Source organism: Dromiciops gliroides, chromosome 5, assembly GCF_019393635.1.
Source record: "Dromiciops gliroides isolate mDroGli1 chromosome 5, mDroGli1.pri, whole genome shotgun sequence".
Taxonomy (NCBI): domain Eukaryota; kingdom Metazoa; phylum Chordata; class Mammalia; order Microbiotheria; family Microbiotheriidae; genus Dromiciops; species Dromiciops gliroides.
In genome coordinates, this window is record NC_057865.1 from 20,629,341 (window position 1) to 20,652,227 (window position 22,887).

The 22,887-nt window shown below is 52.2% G+C and overlaps 1 protein-coding gene across 2 annotated transcripts in view; it reads right to left on the minus strand.

Moving 5' to 3' along the window:
• Nucleotides 1-204: 204 nt before the first annotated feature.
• The window catches only part of POMGNT2 (protein O-linked mannose N-acetylglucosaminyltransferase 2 (beta 1,4-)), a 37,073-nt gene continuing 14,390 nt past the window's right edge, over nt 205-22,887 (minus strand). Inside the window, exons 1-2 of one of the 2 annotated variants that reach the window (XM_043966937.1) lie at nt 10,208-10,312; nt 205-2,522 (exon numbers count right to left, since the gene is read on the minus strand). In XM_043966937.1, the coding sequence (XP_043822872.1) occupies nt 667-2,487 (1,821 nt within the window). In that variant the 5' untranslated portion in view covers nt 2,488-2,522; nt 10,208-10,312 and the 3' untranslated portion in view covers nt 205-666. Of the gene's footprint in view, nt 2,523-10,207; nt 10,313-22,887 lie in introns of those variants that run through there. The other variant, XM_043966936.1, reaches the window with a different exon arrangement.

Genomic DNA, 22,887 nt, shown 5'->3' on the forward strand with positions numbered 1-22,887 from the left:
TTTAGCAACCCTGGTGCCTGGCACTTAATCAATGCTGCTGATTGGAGGCAGTGTGGTTCAATGACTTTGGAGCCAAATCCCCCTCTGGGACTCGGGACAAAGGTCTGTGACTGCACCCGTCATCCCGGGGTGACCCAGCCGTAACCACTGGACATGGACGCACCGGCTTCCCTCCCAAGACCCCCAAAGCAAGGGACTCGTCGATGATGCTCACAACCATTTATTAACGTCTCAACAACATATCCTTGAAGTAGGATTTGGGTAAGTTTCACAATGAAGAAGCTAATGAAATATTCCACGTAACCACCCACAGTCCCCATAAACCTATGCAGGGCTTGAGCCCACCTACTCAATTCACAGTCACTTTTCCAGGACTACAGATACTCAATGGCAACGGTGGAGGGGACAGTCCGGGCTGGAAGGAGGGCTGGGGCGGGCTTGTTGCTGCTGAAAAGGTGGAGGGGCGGGCTGAGAGGAGGAGTATTGTCACAGTCAAGAATACACACACAGGAAATGCAATAAACAACCACTGAGGCACTAGTGGGGGTGGGAGTGGGCGGGCGGGGCTCGTTCTCTTCCACCTTCTCAATAAATACGAGATTCTCTGGACCGTCCTGGAAGGAAGTGAAGTGGACAGGCCTCCTCCTGCTGACTGTGCCCGCGGGGCTACGTGCTACACACGAGCACATCTGCAAAAGGTCCGAGGAGGCTTTTGCCAAAGATGCAGCGGATCCAGACCAGGTAGGTGGTGAAGGGCTTGATGTTCTCAGCGAACGTGTGGTTCTGGAGGGTCAGGATGTAGGGCGTGTACGCGTTCTCCCCCTGCTCCTGGATCCACACTTCGTACTTCACTTCCCTCACCTTCAGAAACCTGAGATTCCAGGGAATCTGCCAGGACACACTCAGCCGGGCCTCGGCGGCGCCCTGGACGGAGGCTTGACACTTGGCCCCTCTCACCTTGCTCGGGTACAGCCCGTTTGCCCGCTTCTGCCCGCCAAGCCCCAGGTTGGCTCTCACCACCCCTCGGATGGCCCGGAGGAGGGACGGGACGTCCACCTTGGTGTCCTGATAGATGCGGAACAGCCACTCGGGGTTGCGGCAGCACAGGTGCCTGGGGACCTCGCGGCTCTGCAGGATGCGCTCTTGCTCTGCCCGGTCCAGGTGGGCGATGCCGCCCTGGTCCCAGGGCCGGTCGGGGTAGGTGACCGTGTTCTCCTGCTTGGTGTTCTGCCACGCCACGTACCGCAGGTCCATGTTGGGCAGGTTGGCCAGCGTCTTGTAGGGGGTGTAATGGTCGGGGTTGACAGCGTAGGGGAAGAGCTCCACCACCACGGCGCCCCGGGGCAGGAAGAGGGCGGTGACCAGCTGGGCCCCGTGCATGCTGACCAGCATGGAGGCGTTGCTGACCAGCCGCACCACGTCCGAGAAGGCGTGATCCTCCAGCGACACGGTGACGGTCTTCATCTGGAACTCCTGGGCGAGAGCCAGCAGCAGCTCCGCCTCATTCAAGATGAGTCTGTTGAGGGTGCGGCTGAAGACCACGATGTACTCCTCCCCGGCGGGGCCCCGGCCCCCCGGCCCGCTGGCATTCAGCCTCTCCGTGAAGAAGCGCGTAAACCGCCGGATCTCGTCGCCCGACACTAGGATGTTGGCCTTGGGCCCCTGGGGCTGCACGAAGCCGTACTGGTACCAGGTGGTGACCTTGGAGAGCCCCACGTAGGCCTGCGAGAAGCACAGGAGGCTGCCCAGGCTCTTCAGCTGCTCGCGCACCAGGGGCACCTTGTGGCTGAGCAGCTGGTAGAGGTCGAAGTGCAGCCCGGGCCCCCAGCCCTCCATGAAGACGAGCCGGGCCTCCTGGTCGAGGTCGGGGAACTGCTGCATGGTGTAGAACATGGGCAGCAGGTCATCGTGGAAGATGTGCATGAGGTTGTCGGGGTTGAAGCGGTTGGCGATCAGCACCACCTCGGGCATGAAGAGTGGTGCGGGCAGGGAGCGCAGGGCGCTGGTGGGCAGCTCCACGAAGTTGAAGTACTGGGTGTTGTGGTCCTCCACGGAGGACAGGTCCAGGAGCGCAGGCTGGAAGCGGCGGGGGCCCAGGTTGGGCAGCATGAGCGAGGCGTTGCTGTGGAAGAAGATGAACTCCTCGGCCTCCACGGAGTAGCAGAGCTCCCGGAAGCGGCACACGCGGTCGGTGTGGGTGCGGCCCGTGCACACCATGCGCGTGCCCTCTTCCAGGAGGGTCTGCAGGGCCGCCTGGTAGTCGACGGTGGCCTGGGGGAACGCCTGGGCCTGGCGGCTGAGCGCCAGCTCCTCCTCCAGTGTGGACGCGTGCTCCCGGAGCCGGACATGCTTCCACAACACAGCCGCGAGGATGGACACCAGCAGGGCGTTGAATACAGCCGCGATGTTCATCCTGCCGCAGCCAGCTCCCGGGTTTCTAGTAAGACGGTGGGCACAGGGTGGAGCCGGGCAGTGGTGGGGCACCATCCATCTCCTCAGGCATGGCAAGAAGAAGCAGAGACCTGCGAGGGGAGACAAAGAAGAAAAACAAACAGGTTCAGAAACCCGATGTGGTCCTCGCCAGGCAGGGCGTCGAGGGCCCCGGGTCTGACGCCTGCCTTAGTGGGTGACCCTCGCTAAGTCACTACACTTTCCTCATCCGCAAAACAAGACAGCTGGCCGTGACGACGGCCCCTGCCAGCTCTGGGTCCATAATGCCACACGAGACAGTGCCAGCCACTGTTCTGCTGATTCTGGGCTGCCTGGGAAACCGCAATAAACAGACCTGACCTGACCCACCAGCCTCTAACACCGCCCAGGTGGGATGTTACACATGAAGTGTCCTCTCCGCCAGTCTCAGAAAGGGATCTGATTCCCAATCAGCAACGCCCGGCAGCTCTGACTCAGTGGTCAAGAAAGCGCCGTGTTCAGCGGCCTCGCCCCCAGGAGTCTGTTAACAAGAGAGGGAGGCACTTTATGCAGACATGCCAGAACCAGACTTTCAATCGGGGAAATGTATTCCAACCCACTCCAATAAATGGGAAGGATAATTTTTAACAACCCCCGAAAGAAACAGATATGCAAGTACCAGGTTCCTGAAAAGAAGGTGGAATTGGGTTATAAACCAGTCCTCTCTCCCAGGGCCCTGCACGGCTAACTCTGGAATGATGGAGAGGGAGAGGGGGAGAGGGGAGCCAGTGTGAGCACAGTGGGAGAGGTGTTGGGGGGGAGGGAAGCTGTGACCCGGCTTATGTTCAATACACACTGGCAACATCTGATTCTGGTGGGAGCTTTTGGGGGAAGAAAGGCAGGGCCTGGGCCTGGTGAGCTTTTGCCCTTGAAGAGTGGCTGGAAATGACCGGGGGGCCAGTCAGTGATGTCAGGGAATCTTCCTAGGTTCGGGGTCTATGGAGAGAAGTAACTGGACAAACTCCAGAGTCAGACTATGTTGGGAGTGCCCCTGCTTTTCACCATCTGAAGGAAAAGTCAGGGCCCATCTCATCCAAGAAAACACTTGTTCTGGAAGCAGCTTCTCCCCACCAAGTCTAACCAACCCTCTCACTAGACCATTGTCTGTAGGCAAAATGCAATGGGACGTTTGAAGCCCCCACCAATGGCTACTCCCGGGAAGCCGTTCCCATCTGTGTCGTTCTTTGGCTGCCTGTCCTCGATCCCAGCCTAGCAGAAAATCCCTGGGGCTGTGTTAGCCAACCTTCCTCCCCCGCGCCCAAACACTGGTCTTGTTCCCACTGTTGCTAGAAAAATATTTTGATGACAGTATGTCAAAATAACTGATTTCCTTTGTAATCTGTTGTGTTTTATTTTAGGCATTTAAAGACATGATTATGAGAAGGGGTCCATGGGCTTCCCCCAACTGCCAAAGGGCATGACAGCAAAAAGGTTCAGAACCGCCGGTTGGCAGAACTGGCCCAGGAAATGGCCTGTGACCAGTGACCGGGAAGGGCATTTACGAGCCCCATCAGCAGAGAGAATATTTATCTGCCACATAGACGCTGGGCTCCTCAACTGGATCTTCAGAGCTTCTCCCAACAACTACCTTCTGGCCCCATGCCAGGCCCAGACTCTCCCCTCATCCCAGAAGTGCCACACAGGGTGACAGATGCCCGGGAGTGGCTGGGCCTCCAGAAGCAACAAGCCTTGATTTCAACATGACAGGGAATCCTACATTTTAGAAGTGGAAGGGATCATGGGCCGATGGAGCTGGAGCTTTCCCCATCCCCCTTAATCCTGGTGCCTTCCCTCGGTTAATTATTCCCCATTTATCCTTCCTAGAACTTGCTTTGTCTGTATCTGTTTGCATGCTGTCTGCCCCTGAGACTGTGTCCTGGAGGGCGGACACCGTCTTTTGTCTCTTTTCATATTCCCAGTGTCTGGTACCCAGGAGGTGTTTGAGAAATCTTTGCTGAATGTTAGTTATCATCATTATTTCTTATTGACCATTAATTGCTAATTGTTAATAAATTATTATCAAATGACCTTAAATGTCACCGAGTCCAAGCCCCTAATGTGACAGACAAACAAACGGAGGCTCCAGGGCAGTGACCCACACGGGGCCCACAGGCCTCACACACTTCATCGATGGCGAGGCTGAGAGCGTATCCTCCAAACGTATGATTTTACAGGGGAGGAAGCCGAGGCCCAGAGAGCAGAAGTAGGGCACCTGAGGTCACAGGCTGAACCCAAACAGCCCGAATCCCCGCCCACTGCTCCACCCCAAAGGTCAAGGGAGTCCAGAGGCCGCTTGAAGGAAGGGAGAAGGTCTCCCGACACTCTTTCCAACTCCACGCGGAATCTTTTCTATGTTTCTTTTTAAGAATGGGGCAGACTGTTTCAGGAGTAAACAAGTCCTTCAGCAACAGTGCAAAGCAAATGATTCACTTCAGCCCACACTTGGCACTCGGACACATGCTGGGACTACAATGGAAAAAACAAACCGTTCCTGTCCTCAAGGGGCTTCCACTCTACTGGGAGCTATAATTTGTAACCGGAGAAGTCAAGATAAGGTGACCTGAGGAAAGAAGGTGGCACAGATGGCCAGGTGAAGCAGGGCGGGTTTCCTGTAGCAGACGACATGGAGGTAAGCCTGGACAGAAGCTAGGGATTCTAAGAGCCGGAGGTGTGGAGGGTCTGGGAGGGAAACGCCTTATGTAGCACCTACTGCGTGCCAGGCCCTGTGCCAGGTGCTTTCTGTATATTAACCCATCTGATCCTCAGGACAACCTGGGGGCAAGTGCTACCATTATCCCCATTTTGCAGGTGAGGAGACAGAGGTGAATGGCAAACTAAGCTAGAATAGCAAGAGCTTGCAGGGGCACCAACACCCAACAGTCTCTTGGGGAGGGACAGCCAGGGAAGGGAAGCTGGAGAGGGGTGAGCCATGACGAGAGGTCAGCTCTGTTGATGTTAGGAGACAGGACTGAAGGGAAGAAGATGGAGTGGGAGGAGGGAAGCTCAGAAGCTGTTCAAGCAGTCTCTTGCCAAAGACTCTGCTCTGTTTTAATAGTTGGGAGGGATGGGGGGAAGTGAAGAGGCCGTGGTCTGGAGTCACTCTTGAATGACCACTGGACTGCTTTATGCCATGAACAGCAGCCATTGCTAACAGGGAGGAACCGCTGCTAGGCTTCTATCCCAAAGATGTCCCCAAAAAGAGAAAAAGACCCATTTGGACAAACATATTTCTAGCAGCTCTTTTTGTGGTGGCTGAGAATTGGAAATCAAAGGCATGCCCATCAAATGGGGAAAGGCTAAACAAGCTGTGCTACATGATGGTGATGGAATATTATGGTGCTACAAGAAATGACAAGCAGCGTGACTTCAGAAAGGCCTGGAAAGACTCGTATGAACTAATGCATAGTGAAGTGAGCAGAACCAGGAGAATGTGCACAGAGACAGCAATATCGTTTGATGAAGAGCTGTGAAAGGCTTAACTATTCTCAACAATACAATGATCCAAGACAATCCCAAGGACTAATGATGAACTATATGATCCACCTCCAAAGAAAGAACTGATATTGATGGAACACAGGCTATTTTTCACTTTCTTTCATTTTTTCTGTTATTCAAGCTTTCTTATACAAAATGACTAATGTGGTCATGTTTTACATAATTGCACATGTATAACCTATATCTGATTGCTTACTGCCTTGGGGAGGGGGGAGGGAGGGAAGGAGAGATAAAAATTGGGGCCCCAAACTATAAATAAAAATGTTTATTACTTAAAAAAACGGGGGGGGGGGGAACCTCAGCCAGGGGCTTTTTTCAGATAGTTGAGGCATAAAGGTGGCTGAACTGTTAGCAATGACATCAACCTTCACAGGTGGAAAGAAAAAGGGGAATTTTAAACAGTACCTTTACAAGGGCCTGTTCCGTGTATGCACTTCATACAGAGAACCAGAACTCCTCAACAGCCCATGTTCCAGTATCCACGAATAAATGATAAACTGAGGCAGTTAAGGGAAATCCCCAGGTGGCTTCTGGAAACACAGGAATAACTGCCACTAAGAGAGGCCTCACCTGCAGGCATCAGGAGGTACTCATCCTGCCATCTCACTGCCCTGGTGAGACCAAATCTGGACTATGGTATCAAGTCAGATGACGGGGAGCAGCAAGCTACAGTGCAATGTGCTTTGGTCTGGGAGTGAGCTGGGGCTTGAGTTAGAATCCTTCCTCCAGCACTTCCTATCTACAGGTGACCCACTACCTTGGGGAAGTTGCACAAAACTGAAATAACTGCCTCTTTCATGCTTCTGATTTTCCTTTTTAATAAAGGAAGATTGGGGGCAGCTAGGTAGCATAGTGGATAAAGCACCGGCCCTGGATTCAGGAGGACCTGAGTTCAAATTTGGCCTTAGACACTTGACACTTACTAGCTGTGTGACCCTGGGCAAGTCACTTAACCCCCATTACCCCACCAAAAAAAATTAATTAATTAAAAAATAAAATAAATAAAGGAAGATTTCATGCTTCCTTAATAACAACACAGGACAAAAGCAGCAGTCGATTCCATTAACCGCTGGATAGGAAAGCTTGAGTCTAGTCCCAAGCTTGACCATACTTTGCTGTGTAGCTTCTGGAATGTTCTTTCCATCTCTGTGCTTCCTTTACAAGCAGGGGGAGTCTTGTGCACCCATGACATGCAGAGGTCTGACTACTGCTAATGGATGACTTTTTCCTCTACCTCTCTTCGTCTCCCCAAGACATACTTCAGATTTGGACAGCATGCTCTCTTGGAGGCAGGGAACAAGCACTTTGAGAGGAACAGAGGCTACACAGAAAAGAAAACAACTTTGCGGATCATCCACGATGAGAGGAAACCACGGGACGTCAATAGTAACAGCTGAGGTCAAAATCACCATCTGATGTGGTCCCCTGGACCCCGGATTTCTGTAGGGACCAAGGCCCCTGTGTTAACCAAACCCCAGACACACACTAAGGGGCTGCTATGGGCTAGCGGTGGCTCAACGGTAGGCAGTGCTGGGCATTGTTAAAAGCCTCAATACTGGGGCCACATCTCTCTTTTTTTTTTTTGGTCGGGGCAATGGGGGTTAAGTGACTTGCCCAGGGTCACACAGCTAGTAAGTGTCAAGTGTCTGAGGCCGGATTTGAACTCAGGTACTCCTGAATCCAGGCCGGTGCTTTATCCACTGTACCACCTAGCTGCCCCCTAGGGGCCACATCTCTTAACACTGTAAGCCATCCCCCACCCCCAAGCACCTACTAGACTTTGGCCAGAGCAGTGAGCATGTATTAAGTACCTACTATGTGCCGGGCACTGGGCTAAGTTCTGGGAATACAAAGATGAGCAAAATCAGCCCCTGCCCTCAAGGATCTCCCATTCCTCCAATGAGCCAGTATGGAGAGAGCAGGCTCTGAATCCCAACCATGATGCTTCCTGGCTCTGAGCAATTCAGTGCCTCAGAGTCTTCATCTATTAAACAGGGACAATCATGATCGTAATCTCCCCTTCACAGACTTGTGGTTAGAAATGGGCTTTGCAAGCCTCAAAGTTCTAGGGAATTGTCAGTCGATAAACATTTCTTAAGTGCGTTATTATTATTATCATCATTATTATGAATTCATGGAATAAGTCCTAAAGTGGGGTTTGCTTTTCTCCCTGATGTAATCTGCATGATTCATCAATCCACTGCAACATTGTTCATTAGAGGCAGCCAGTTGGGGAATGGAAATCAGTGACAAATGAACACAAATTCCTATTGATATGAAGCCCTTTCCATTCTTGCATTTGTTTCATCTTCACCGCAGTTCTGTGCGAGTATAATTACCCCTGTTACAGATGAAGAAGTTTGGGTGCAGAGAGGAAACCCCTTGCCCATGACCACACAGCCATCAAGTAGCAGATACAAGATTCAGATTCAGATTTTCTGATTACAAATTCCCCTCCCCCTCCCAGAGAGGTCAAACTCACCACAGATATGAGAGAAGGCTACTCTGCAAGTGGGGTAAGCAGATCAGAGGATCAAGGACCTTAGGAGTCATCCAGGTTCAACCCCCTAATTTTACAGATAAAAAAATGGGACTCTGAGGGGCTTCACGACTTTCCCAAGGTGACCCAGGGACTGTCAGTCAGGATTTGAACCCAAGTCTCTCCAGGCTCCATGCCTAGCATGCTGACTCCAACACCTCCATGTCTTTTCCATATTCTCTCAGTTCCTCCTCCCCTTTTAGTTTCTAGGATCCTGAGCTCCCAAGTTGAAGTGTCAGGTGGTGAATCCATCCCAGCTGGAGGCTGACACTCACTCCACAGACCACAGACCACAGACCCCAGACCTACACAGGGGGCAGCTGCCTATAGCAAAATCTTAAGAACTCAAAGAAGGGAGAGGGATTCAGTGAGGGGCAGTGTGGAAAGACCACAAGACCTGGAGTCAGAGGGTTTGGGTTCAAATCCAGCTCTGCTCCCTCTGCAACCTCTCTGGGCCTCTGTAAGCTCAGGGTTGGGTTACATGACCCATTGGGTCCTCCCAACTCCACACGCTTGCAGTTACAGCTGGAGGCAAGGGAGGGAGAAAACAGCTACAGATTAGGAGTCTATTTTAGGAGTTTAAAAGTCTGGCTGAGGAAGATCACAGTGGGTACACCTGAGAGCAGATGGGCACAGTTGGCCTGGTACACTGCTGTGATCATAGAGAAGCAGAATAAACCTAATATTGTTTTACTAAAAGCTCAGGCTACACACACTAACACTCACTCACTCACTCTCCTCCTTCTTGCAGGAACCAGCACGGGCAGGAGACAAGACAACAGCATTCCAGCCTCCCGTACTCGGGCAAATGGTTTTGGAAATCTCTTCCAACCTTATCTTTTCTTTACCCCTTGTCATCCCTCCCTCTGCCTCCCAGTATGCCCATTGTCCAAGAAAGATTTTCAAGAAGGCTGGAGAAATCTTGTTGGTGGCTATGTCTGGGCAGGAGACCCTGTTCCCAGCCCCTGATTGGGCTGGGGCTGTGCGTTGGAAATCCTAGCAAGAGCAGAAACAAACGGGCTAATCCATGTAGCCAATGAGAAGGGCTGGGTCATCTTTTTTAGCGGCGAGCTGGGCTGTGCAGAGTAAAACTGCACAGTGTAGGGGTTGAAAAGCTGCCCCATTCATTTCACACTCACACACACACACACACACACACACACACACCCCACCATGGGCTCCTCTACTCCCATCAGCACCCCTTGTACCCAGAGTATTATGTTTCCTTCATGATAAACCCAGAGAGTTTCCTGGATTCCACTTTATTCAGGCTGCAAACACCTCTCGGGGCAGCTCACCAGAAGCTTTGTGGTGAAAGGCCAGAACTGCTAAAAACCTAGGAGCCAAATGAGCCACCCGGAGAGCTGACCCGCCCCACCTCATGGAGCTAGAAAGGAAAATGTCTCTTAAGACAGATCTTCCCGCCCCCCACCCCATTCCTTCCTCCTCTAAGAGTCCTTGATCCAGGTGTTGTGTCCTCATGCAGTCATTTAACTGAAGCGGGAGCTAGGCAAGAGGCACACTTCAGCACACCAAGCGCTGGACAGCGCCAACCAACCCTGCCCAGAGACAAGGACCAGCAGCAAGAAAAAGGGTGCTTCTTCTTTCAAGTCCTCTCCTTAAACAAGGAGGGCTCGGAGCACATGCCCTGCCACCCCCACCCCCACCCCCACCCCCACCCCCCCACGCCCCATGCCTCCTTACTCTGCCAGGCGGCCAAGAAAACCCCCCTGGGCTCATCTCTCCAACGCCTGCCGTCCCTTCAGGCTCCTCTCCTTTGCACCATCTGCAGCCCCAGATACCTTTCCGCCCCCCTCCCCTCCAGCTCTGAGCATGCTCCGTCTGGCTACTGTCCTATCGCTCCAGCTGGCTCACCTCAATTTGTTAGCCTCCCAAAGGTCAGCGAAGCATTCAGGATGATTTGCTGCAGTATTCCTGCAAATGCCCGGCGGGGCAGCCACACAGAACCGGGAGACAATCAGAGGCAATTGGGATGGAATGCTGAGTAAACAGACTGATGGACAGACGCAGGGACGGACAGACACACAGACAGAAGCTCAAAGGGTGGGGGCTTCCCTTTTTGAAAGGAGAGAAAGCAGAATCTGGGAGAACGAAAGATCAGTGTAGGGCGCCGCTTCTCCCAACACTGGCTCTTGGTGCTAAAAACAGCCACACAAAAGGCAGGGGTGGTGGTGGGGAATAAAAGGGAGGGGGGAGAGAGGAAGAAAGGGGAAGGGAGGGAGAGAAGGAGGGAGAGAGCTCGCTCAATCACCAGAAAGAGAAACATGATTGTAAATGGCTTTTGGCAAGTCCCTGGGCTCAGTGGAAAGAGATTTCATGGCCAGAGGAGAGCCTGGGCAGGGGAGTCACTACGAAGGAGTCTGACAGCTTTCCCACCCTGAAGGGGTGAAGTTTCCTTCCCTGGGGCGGTTGTGTCCACTGGGCTGGATTCTAATCTTGGTAGGAGTGCTGGAATCTTGTCCCTCTCTGTTTAGCACTGATGCTGAGAAATAATCTTGCCCTAAGAAGGATGGGTTCAAAACGCCAATTACTGGGGCAGCTAGGTGGCGCAGTGGATAGAGCACCGGCCCTGGAGTCAGGAGGACCTGAGTTCAAATCCGGCCTCAGACACTTAACACTTACTAGCTGTGTGACCCTGGGCAAGTCATTTAACCCCAATTGCCTCACTAAAAAAATAAAACAAAACGCCGATTATTTAAGCATCCCCCTCTCGGTCCCACTCGTTTGGGGGGAGGCGAGGACGGAGAACTGCAGAAGGATAATCATGTTTGTCCCCTTAAAGAGCCCAAACCATCCTCAGAACAACCCTGAGGGTGGCATTACAGCTGTCAATGGGAAATGAAGAGGGTGGGTAGATTAATTCCAAGGCCCCTTTCAGGGGCATATGATAACCCTTTGCACAGCATTGTGATTTTATTGGTATGGATAGGGGAGTTCTAGGGGAGTAACTCCCTCCTCCAATGCCACCCACTCAGACACTGACAGGGGCCACTGATGGCTTAAGTGACTTGCCTAGTGACACCTAGCCAGAATGTCAGAGGAAGGCCTTGAACCCAGTTCTTCCTGACTGAGGCTAGCTCGCTCTCCATCCACATGATATGTTGCCTCTCGACTGGAATGAAATGTTGGGGGGGGGGGATGGCAAAGACTGAGTGCCCATCTCTCTACAGCTACGGTTCCAAGGTTCCCTCCAACCGACTTCTGGCTGTTCACATGAGCCTCCAGAGCAAAGATTAAGAGAAGTCCAGTGGAAATCAAGGCAACTCTGTTGTGGAAAACCCACCGAACTGGGAGGCCAGGACTGGATTTCTGAACATGAAAGGAAACGTCCACGATTCTCGGCAATGCTGACAGACAGCAGCCACCACTTCTCCTCTTTGTGGGAAAGGTACATTCACCTGCTCTTGCTGCAAAGGGCCAGAGAAGGGAAGTCTTCCTATCGTAGCACCAAGCAGAGCAACGGGGAATGCCCGCCCATCTGCAGGAGGCAGCCGGGTGGCGCCCCTGTAACCCCACTGCTCCCCCAGACTTTGGAAAGCAGTCTGTCACCAGGTCCGTGCTCTAGCAGGGCCCAGCGGGGTCACCACAAAGAGAAGGGCTTGGGTGGAGGAAGCATCCTTCACTCCCCAAACCTCCACAAAGGCAAATAAATCTGCCCCTCAGCCTGCATCTGACCTCATCCTTCCCCTCCCGGCAAATCTCCAGCCACTTTTCCACGGCCTCTGGGACACACACAAACTCTCAGCCTGGGTTTCACACCACAGCCCCCATTTAACACGTATGGTTTTTTTTGTTTTTTTTTGCGGGGCAATCGGGGTTAAGTGACTTGCCCAGGGTCACACAGCTAGTGTTAAGTGTCTGAGGCCGGATTTGAACTCAGGTCCTCCTGACTCCAGGGCCAATGCTCTATCCACTGTACCCCCTAGCTGCCCCTCAGGTATCTTTTTTTACATCACTGCCCTTCCCGGGGTCTCCATTCTAGTCACACTGGCCCCTCCCCTGGCAAGGGTGGCCCCTCTCCATCTCCCACCTACTCTGCACTCCTCTCTTAAGATCACTTTGGATATAGCCAATGAGGCAAAGTGGGTCGAGAGTCGGCTTGGAGTCAGGGAGACCTGAGTTTGAATTTTTCCTCTGACACAGACGGGCCAAGGAATCCTGTGCAAGTGACTTGACGTCTCAATACATCAGGCAACTCCCTAAGACTAGAAGGTTGGAGCAGATGACTGCATCTGTAGAGGGGGGCATCTTTACTCCAAGGAAATCACAAGTTCACGCAGCCCCCCCTTCTCCCCCCCAAATCTCCCCTTTACATATTCCTGGTATTTACTTCTTTGTGTAAAACCTGGGCCCCCACCCCCCACAGAATATCAACTTGTTGAAGGCAGCAGAGCATGTTTACTGGCTTTGTACCCTCCCCCCAGTCCCCCACTGCATCAAACACCAGGAAGAACTGAGCAAAAGCTTGTTGAACTGAGCTGAATTGAGCATCTTTATATTTCAGACAAGCTGAAGTAGTGTTTCCACACTGCCACTGTTGGCAGCATCTCCTCAGGAGTCCTGAGAAGCCAATAGTGAAATGTGGACTCTTCCCCTTCAAACAGACCAACAGTAACACAGAGCATCTCCTTCCTCTGCCCTCTTTTCCTGCACACCCCTGGAAATGATGAGGCTCCCTGGCTGGAAGGTGGGGGAAGCTCTGTGACAACTAGAGGAGGGAGGGGGCAGTGATGCTAACCAGTCTCCTCCTTCTGCCAGGTGTGACCCCCAGGACATAGGTATTCCCACCTGCTCTCTATGGGGAGGAGGTGGGGGTGTTGTCTGCTTGGTCCCCCTGCTGCAGTTCTACCTAGAGCCTCTGAGGAAAACTGTGAGGTTTGTGGCTGAAACTCCATTTATAGGATTTCAAAGAGAAGAAACACGAAGCCCAAAGACATTGGCAGTGTGAAACCTGGGCTCTCTTAAGGTTGGGGAAGAGGCAGGACTGCTGAGGGGACAATACGAGGTTGGAGAAATAAAAAGTTGTAGATAAAGCACTGACCTGGATTCAGGAGGACCTGAGTTCAAATCTGGCCTCAGACACTTGACACTCACTAGCTGCGTGACCCTGGACAAGTCACTTAACCCTCACTGCCCCACTCAAGAAACAAAACAAAAAGTTATGGGGCCCCATTTGGGTACCAGGAAGTGCTTCCCGGACCCCACTGTCCAATGATGCCGTTCTGATCAGGGCAGAGCATGCCTGAATTGTGGGGAAGACTCCGAGGGAGCCATCCCTGCTTAACCAAGGGGCAGAGTGAGCAGCTAAGCCTGGCACTGGATTGGGAACTAGAGGACCTGGGTTCTAACCCTATGTTACTGTGTAACCTTGAGCAGACCAGCCCGGGCTTGAGGGGGCTGGCCTCGATGGCCCCTAGAGTCCCTCCCGGCTCCAGATGACTGTGGTGCGCCAGCCCTGCAAACAGCAAAGGGCTAAGCGTCAGTCACCTCGGAAACAAAGCTCCCTGGGCCCCGCCAGCCAAGACAGGGGCTCGCAGGGGCTCCCGATCTCGGTGCCTCGGTCTCCACCTCGCGGTCCCCAAATACCCCGAGCTCAGCAGGGGCCACTGAGGAGATGGGAAGCTGGGACGGGTAGCAGCAGGAACTCAAGACAATCTGTTAAAGGTTTGGCTTTTTCTTCTTCAAAAAATACACAAACCCCGCGTCTCTCAATTGGTCGCTCTGCTACCACCAGCCACGGGACCTGAAGCACATGCCGCACTCGAGGGCATCACAGACGATCATTTTTTAAAAAGCTACGTTGGCAATGGGTCCAACAAACACCAAGATGCCAGGCCAGGTCCCCAGATAGAACGGGATGCTGGGGGACGATCCTGGCCCCAGCTTCCCAAAGGAGTCCTGCTAAGGGTCCTTCAGACCAAGGTTCTGAAAATGGTTTCAGGAACCCCAAGGCAACCTAAGTTGATGGGGTGGGGATGGGGGTCTCTATTTCTTCAATCAAGCAAGGAACACGCATTTATTAGGGGCCTGCTGTAGTCAGGGCAGTGGGGGAGCTAGAGAATTTAGATAGGGCAGAGTCCCTCCCATCAGCAGCTTATTTACAGTTTAATAGATGGCCGGAGGAATATGGATTATGCAGGCTTGGGGCAGCCTGTTGTGGATGACAGGATCACAGGTTCAGAGCTGTAAGGGATAATGGAGTCTGTCTAGTCCCTCCCCGACCCATCCAACCCATTTTATAGAGAAAGAAACTGAGGCCCATAGGAAGAGATCACCCAAGTAGTAAGTAGAAGGGCGATAATTTGGACCCAGGTCTTCTGATTCCAAACACAGTGCTCTTTCCACTCTGACACTCTGCCTCCCCCAAGGGGTAGGGAGGACATTAAGGGGACTTACAACTCGTGGAATGCCTGGGCCCCAAGAAGTCATTAACGGGACAGGGGCAGTTGAAGTTGCTAACGGAGCAGATCAACCTTTTTATTAATGACTTGAAGGGAGGTGAGAATGGCAGGCCTGGCGGTTTTTCGGATGATGCAGAGTTTGGAGGGATAAATAAAAAAACTAGGTAACATTTAGGCTTAAACAAAACTCAACAGCTCTGAACTGAATAAGAGGAAATCCCCTGGTGCTCTCTATGACCACATGGACGAAATGTCTCTTCCTTACAGCTCTTCACAACCTGATCCCTTCTTAGTCTTCCTGTCTTCTTGCACATCACTCCCCTCCAGGCACTTTTGGGTACAATTCTACCGGCCAGCTTCCTGCTCCTCAAATGAAACATTTCCTTTCTTCTGGCTCTACTTTGGTGCTGACTGTCCTCTGTGCCTGAGATGAATTCCTGACTCCCCTGTGCCTCTGAAAAAATCCCTGGCTTTACTTTCTACAGGATGCTTTTCCGGATTTCCCCAGCTGCTAGTAGGCTCCCTGGCAAAACTACTTTAGTCTGTATGTATTATGTTACTCTTCTTCATTTATTTCAGCCATGGCCGACTCTTCCTGACCCCATTGGGGGTTTTCTTGGCAGAGACACTGACTGGCGTGGTTGGCCATTTCCTTCTCCAGATCATTTGACAGATGAGGGAACTGAGGCAAACAGGGTGAAGTGACTTGCCCAGGGTCACACAGCTAGCAAGTGTCTGAGGCCAGATTTGAATTTAGGACTCCAGGTCCTGCACTCTATTCACTATGGCACCACCTAGCTGCCCACATCTTCTAACATAGAAGACCCTAAAAAATAATATGGGGGACAAAGCGTGTTGCTGGTCAGGAATGAGTGGGGCCCTTCAGGTCTCCTGAAGTGGAAAGACAGACCTTACAAGGAGGGGTTTTGGCTCAACTTCCCCATTTTTTGGCTTTGTGCCTCCCCACTCTGTTGGTCTCTTCTAGCTTCCATGGCTCTCCACCTCTATGCCCTCAGCCTAGGCTCCCTCCCAGGGGACAGCAGGCACCAGACACTTCCTTGGGAAGCAATAGGCTACAAACATGAGCAATGGAAGCCCTGGCCACCCCAGCCCTGGTGGGTTTCCTTTTCAAGCAGCCCCAGGGGGACATCAAACAGCCACATAACGCATGGTCTCATGCCTGCTACGTGACAGAAAAGCATTAACAAGTCACTGAATGTCCACATCAAAAGAGAGGGAAAGAAAGGGGAATGAGGGAAAATGAAAGCAGTCCTGTGCCTTCCTATTTCATCTTGGAGAAGGGGCTGGGTGGGTGGGGAGCAGGGCAGAACATGAGAGACGACAGGTGGAAGGCGGCAGCACAGGGGTACGGGAGCCCAAAGCTCGGTGCCTCAGAAGCTTGTCATAGTCCCAGCAACCCCCAATTAGAGCAACTGCAGGTGCAAGCCCCTCCCCCTCCGGCATACAGAGAATTGGGTGGGGCACCAAGAACACAAAGTGCTTAAGGTCCTGCCCTCAGGGTGCTCACCCTCTGCTAGAGGACGCAACATGTGAACAGGCTGGCAAACACAACAGGGATGCCAGGGTAGCAGAGGCCCAGGCCACAAACAGAGGGAGCAGATGGGCAGGCAGCGGGGACCCTGCTGACTCGTCAGAGCACACGTTCAAAGTCCCAGCCCCCAGGAGAACGAGCAGGAGGGCAGAGATGGCCTCTGAAGTCCCTGGGACCCAGCTCTCTAAGCAACCTCCCGGTTCTGGACGTCCTAGGAGATGGAGACAGCTCCACGCTGACCCCTGGTGGTGACACATTCCTTTACATGCTCAAGGGGCTGGACCCACAGATGCAGCCTGAGCTGGCAGGGATGGGAGGGGATTTTAACTCTGGAGAAGTCAGGAATGAGAACAAAGAGAACAGGCCCGGGGCAGATCTTGATGGGATTCACTTCAAAAAGAGGAACAGACCGGCCTGGGCAGAGTAAAGAGAGCACCGGACAGACTGTTCTGCCCTGAACGACCCCCTGGCCATGCCCCGGGGCCAGTCACATGACCCTAATGTTTGCCTTTGTTTCACCACCTGTGAAAAGGGATGAAAATGTCCTGCCAGAGCTGATGAGAACCACCTCTCCTGCACCTCCCTACCTGCAGTATTTTCCCTTCCTATCCACCCGCCAAACCGCCGCCAAATCGTCCTGATAAGGCCCCGCTGTCTTATTCCTGTCCTTTTGGGGGGAGGGGCAACCTGTGTGAAGCTTCCCTTCCCCAAAAAGTTTCCGAGGAAGAAAGAAAAACACAACTTTTAAAATTAATGTGCAAAGTCAAGCCGAGCAAACGCCCATATTGGGGGGCAAAGGACACAAGCTTGATGGTGCCGCCGCCTTGTTTTGAAGAGCAGGTACAAAGCATCCGGTGTCCTACACAACATCACTACTGGAGGAGAGAGGGACAGAGGGACGGACCATCCGGAGGGGCTCAGCGGAGGAGGGGGCGTGACCTTAGGCTGTTTTCTGTTCAGATTCCTCATTCTACCATGCAAGCACACGTTACTAGGCTGCATCTCTCCCTCCCTTTCAGAATCCACATGAATCAAATGGAGGGCACAAGCCCTGAGAAGCACGCAGGGCTTAGAATGAACAGACCTGCCCCTGCCCCTTCCACTTGTGTGATGTGCCCTTTCTGCCTCACTCTGCCTGGCGTTTACTCCTCTGGGTGTGCGCAGTATCCTCCAGTAAAGCTCTTTCAGGGCAGCCCTCCCTACCCTGGTGTCCTCGGAGCCTAGCACACAGCCTAGCAGAAGTGGGAGGTGGGCCCCAGGGCTCTCCTTTCCTTCTGTTGTGAAATAAAGGGGACAGGGTCAATTCCCAAAGGTTTCCTCTACCCAGGACCCTGCGTGACCTCAGACCAAAGGATTCTCCTGGGGAATTCTGAGTGGGGGGGCGGTGGGGAATGACCACCTATCCTTAGAGAGGCCTGGAGTGGAGGGTAGGAAACAAGCATTTACCCAGCACCTACTAAGTGCCAGACACTGTGCTAGGTGCTTTTTACAAATATTATAACAACACTGTGAGACAGGTGGTGCCATTGGCCCCATTTTACAGTTGAGGAAACTGAGGCAAACAGAGGTTAAGTGACTAGCTCAGGATCACTGAGCTATTAAGTCTTTGCGGCTGATTTTGAACTCAGGACTCCTTGACTCCAGGCCCAGTGCTTTATCCACTGTGCCATGGGCTGTCTCTGGAAATAGGTAGGTTTTTTTTTCCCCCTCTGGTACAATAATAGTCAACCTTTCTATGAAGAAGGATAATATGGGGTTGGGACATATCAAGGAATTCGGGACTATTAAAGTTTAAACTGGTCAGCTAAACCAAAGGATGGACACACCTTGAGAAGTGAGGGAGATGAGCCCGATGGGCGGGGCTGCTGCCTGGTCAGAGCCAGGGGACAGAGAGAACTCCAGAAGTGCGGACCACCACCTCTCACTGGAGCCTTCCCTCCCCACCCAAGGGAACTGTCCATGGTTAGGGGACAATCACCCCATCGACCATCTAGAAAAGCTTCTGCCTTTCTGCCACTGGAGGAGAATCATGTCTCTGAACCATCTCCCCTCGAGAGAGAAGTCAAGATTATTTTATTCTAATTGGATTTGTGTGTGAGCAGGTGTCATTCTTTAAAGAGGAATACTTAAGGACCCCACAACCAATTTCCCCTGTGACAGAGGAAGAGTGAGGTCCTAGAGGTCAGAGGCCATGGATTTAGGCTGGCATCTAGTCCAACACCCCTCATTTTACCAATGGAGAAGCTAAAGGTCACACAATTTTGCCCCAGGTCACTGACAAAGCTGCCTCTGGGTTTCTCAACATAGGCCTCAGGCCTCCCCACTCTCCTCCCCCCAATGTCCATCAAGGTTTGTGTGAGGTAGAGCGAGTTCTCCCTGCCCCCCCCCCACTCCCAGCAGTGCTGGTATCTAAAATGGCAAGGCCTCCCCAGGGATCAAAAGCTTTCAATCCCCACCTTCTGTGCCTCAGAGGTCCCCAGGGGACCCCACAGACTGAGGCATTCGGGTTTAAGCCCAATTACAGCCCTGTTGGCTGCATCCATAGAAAGCAGAGACAAGGTCAAGGAGCCTGGACACTGGCAATCCGGCCAGGGCACCCAAGATTTAGGGCAGGGTACCTGTCCTCAGCAGCGTTCCATGGCTGGGATGAGGCTTCTCTTAACGAGCCATTTGCCCCAAGAAAGCCATGCCCAGTCAGCCATTTTACATTCTGACAAGTGTTATAGGCCACCTACAATCCCCAACTCAATTTTTTTTTTAATTTTTATCTTTTTTTTAAGCATTTATTTTTTTAATTTTATTTTTAAGTGAGGCAACTGGGGTTGTGACTTGCCCAGGGTCACACAGCTAGTAAGTGTTAAGTGTCTGAGGCCGGATTTGAACTCAGGTACTCCTGACTCCAGGGCCGGTGCTCTATCCACTGCGCCACCTAGCTGCCCCAATTTTTATCTTTTTTGCGGGGCAATGGGGGTTAAATGACTTGCCCAGGGTCACACAGCTAGTAAGTGTCCAGTGTCTGAGGCTGCATTTGAACTCAGGTCTTCCTGAATCCAGGGCCAGTGCTTTATCCACTGCGCCACCTAGCTGCCCCTCCCAACTCAATTCTTTAAAGGTCTTCCTGTCCTTGAGAGAGAGAGAGAGAGAGGGGCAGAGACAGAGAAAGGGAGAAGGTGGGGGGAGAGGTGAGTCCTGGGAAGGGGAGGGAAGGGGAGGGAGGAGAAAGAGAGGCAGAGAAGGAAGGAAAGGGAGGGAGGAGAAGGAATAGAAAGCAGTAAATGTACCTGGCAAATCAGTTGCTGCCTTTGAAGTGAAGTCCCATAAATCAAAGGATAATGTTGGGAAGGTTAACTGCCGCCCCATCTCAGATGGGGTCAACTGAGATCACCAGGAGTGATTAGCACCAGTGAGAAATGACTTGACCCAATAATTGGGCCTGAAGGCCAATAAATCCAAAGGCGTACTGACATCTGGAAGGGAACGGGCTAGGCCTCGATGCGCCCCACCTGCTTTCCAAGAAGGGGGAGATGAGCCAGAGTCTGCCCACTCCCCTTCCATCCTCGCTTTGCCCATTTGGCAGTGACCGCCCCCCCCCCCATGCCCGTCCCAAGAATGCACAGATGATGCTTGTAGGAGGTGGCCACCCTGGGGCTCTGGAGGGCTCTCTTTACCCCCAATCTCTCCCCTTCCTAGTGGGGGTCCTTGGCTCTCTGGGTGTCCTCTGCCTCATCTGTAAAATGGAGGGCCGCTAGGTGGCGCAGTGGATAGAGCACCGGCCCTGAATTCAGGAGGACCTGAGTTCAAATCCAGCCTCAGACACTTGACACTTGCTGTGTGACCCTGGGCAAGTCACTTAACCCTCACTGCCTTACAAAAAAAAAAAAAAAAGAAGGAGGGGCTGCCCTCCGTGGCCTCTGATGTCCCTTCCGGCTTTGTTCTGTGATTCTATAGGAACGCTCAGAGTCTTGGTCAAGCAAGAAGGGGCAGGGACTTGGCGCCGGCAGGAACTTCAGAGACCTTTCAGTCCAACATATCATTTTACAGATGAGGAAACTGAGGCCAGGTGACTTGTGGAAGGCCATCAGAGCCGGGATTTGCACCCTGGACCTCTGCTTCCAGTGCTCTGCTGGGCTCTGGGGCAGCTGCCGAGCATGTCCTCGTCACCCCAGCCACCCTGGATGATTCTGGCCAGCTTCCCAGGGCTCGGTCCTGTGCCCTGCCTCAACCGGCAGGAGAAGAAAAGGAAAGCCACATGTCTCTCTGGCCCTCCCGCTGATGCAGTCACCCAGGGGGTGAGCAGAGGCTCAGAGAAGGGCAGTGGTCCACCCAGACCCCATGCCGCTTTGCTGAGAGCTTTCCTCAGGCCCCTCTCCAAGCTGCCCGGAGACTCCTAATTTCTTCAGCTAACTCAAATGAAGCCCAAATCATTATCACTTACACTAACACTAATTAAAAGGAAGAAATGCACCACTCACAGGCCTGATCTCTTTCTCTTGAAGTATCAAAGCTGCGTCCCGTTAGCATCTGAAGTTAGCCAGGGATAACAATCTCCATCTGTGGGTTTGAAAAGAGGCCCCTAAAAAGTCCTAGGGATGAATTCAATAATCAGGGATGATAGATCTGGAAGGAAACCCAGAGTTCATCTGACCACAGCCCCTTTAACTCACCAAGGGGTAAACTGAGGCCCAGAAAAGGGAACTGACTTAGAGCTGTGGGGACCCTTAGATAGCATCTTGTCTAGGGGTTCTTAGTCTGGAGGCATTAACTTGTTTTTTAGACAGCCACTGATATATTTTTTTAAATAAAAGGAAAAAATAGCTTAGAACAGAAAAACGATTTTGATGACTATTTCAACAACATGGGTTTCCTCTGAAATCCTCCGTATTTTGGTTTATGTATTTAAGAATGTGATTCTAAAAAAGGGCCTACAGGTTTCACAGGACTGCAGCCAAAAGGGGGCCGTGACACTCCATAATGGTTCCCCGCTATAGTCGAAAGTTAACCCTTTCTTAGGGGTCCAGGGGCTTCACCAGCCAGCTGACATGGGCCATGATAAAAAAAGAAAAAAAAAACACTAAGACCCCCCCCCCAATCCAGGCCAACCCTCCCATTTTACAGAGAAAGAAACCGAGGCCCAAAGCTATCATGGCCAAGGTTATGCCAGCTGTGAGTGGCAAAGTCTGGATTCAAACCCAGGCCCGTGACTTCCAGCAAGGCAGGGTTCTCTCAGACACTTAACCCTAAGAGAAGGATCTGAAGAGCTGAGTCCTGGGCAGATACCTCTCTCTGACTAAAGGACCTCCTGACCCCACCCCCCCACCCCTGACTGGACTGAGTCCCGGTTCTAATGGAAACGTGCCTCTAGGACCCATCTTCTCAACCCATTAGAGTTCATCCAAGACCAGGACTTTTGCTCTGGAGTCTGAGACCGGGTTCAAATCCCACCACTGTGTGACTTAATCTCTCTGAGCCTCAGTTTCCACGTCTGAAAAGGAGCTCAGAAGTCCCTCCCGGCCCTCACTCACAATAAAGTTCTGGGCTTGAAGTCAGGTGAATCTTGTCTCAGATACTTAATAGCTGGGTGACCCTGAGTGAGTCACTTAACCTCTGAAAACCTCAGTTTCCTTATCTGTAAAAGGGGGGCAATAATAACAATTTGATCCTCACCACATCTGTTAAGAGGATTAAATAAGATAATAATCGTAAAGCACTTATACAGTGTCTGGCGCATAGTCGGTGCTATTTAAATACTATCCGTTATTATTATTACCTTAAAGTGGTATGTAACGGCTAACTAGCTACGATGATTAGGGTGCTAGGAAAGAAACTCTGGGGGAGGGGGGAGCAGCAGCAGGGCCTTGTGGGATGTGCCCAGAGAAGGCAAAACTGTGTCCTTTAAACGTAAACTCATTACAGGAGAAAGATGCTCTTCGTTAGACCTTTATGGGGCCCTGCATCATTCACTTTAATCACCCTATTTTCCCATCTTCCCTACCAAGCCAGGGAAGGAGGTGATACAGAATTATAGGCCGGCACTCCCTTCCCTCAAATTACCCGTCCCCAGACAGATAAAATCCTTGCCTCAGGTCAGCAGGCTGTTGCTCCCCCTTCCAAGAGGAGCTAACAAGGCAGTGGGGGCTGGAGATGGGGAGTGGAGGACCATGACAAACCAGGTTCAGACCATCCTCTTTCTTTTCTTTTCTTTTTTTTTTGCAGGGCAATGAGGGTTAAGTGACTTGCCCAAGGTCACACAGCTAGTAAGTGTCTGAGGCTGGCTTTGAACTCAGGTCCTCCTGAATCCAGGGCCGATGCTCTATCTACTGTGCCACCTAGCTGCCCCAGACCACCCTCTTTCAAAGCTCAGAGCCAGAAGGCCCTGAGACCAGGGCAGCCATGCCATGATATCAATGCCG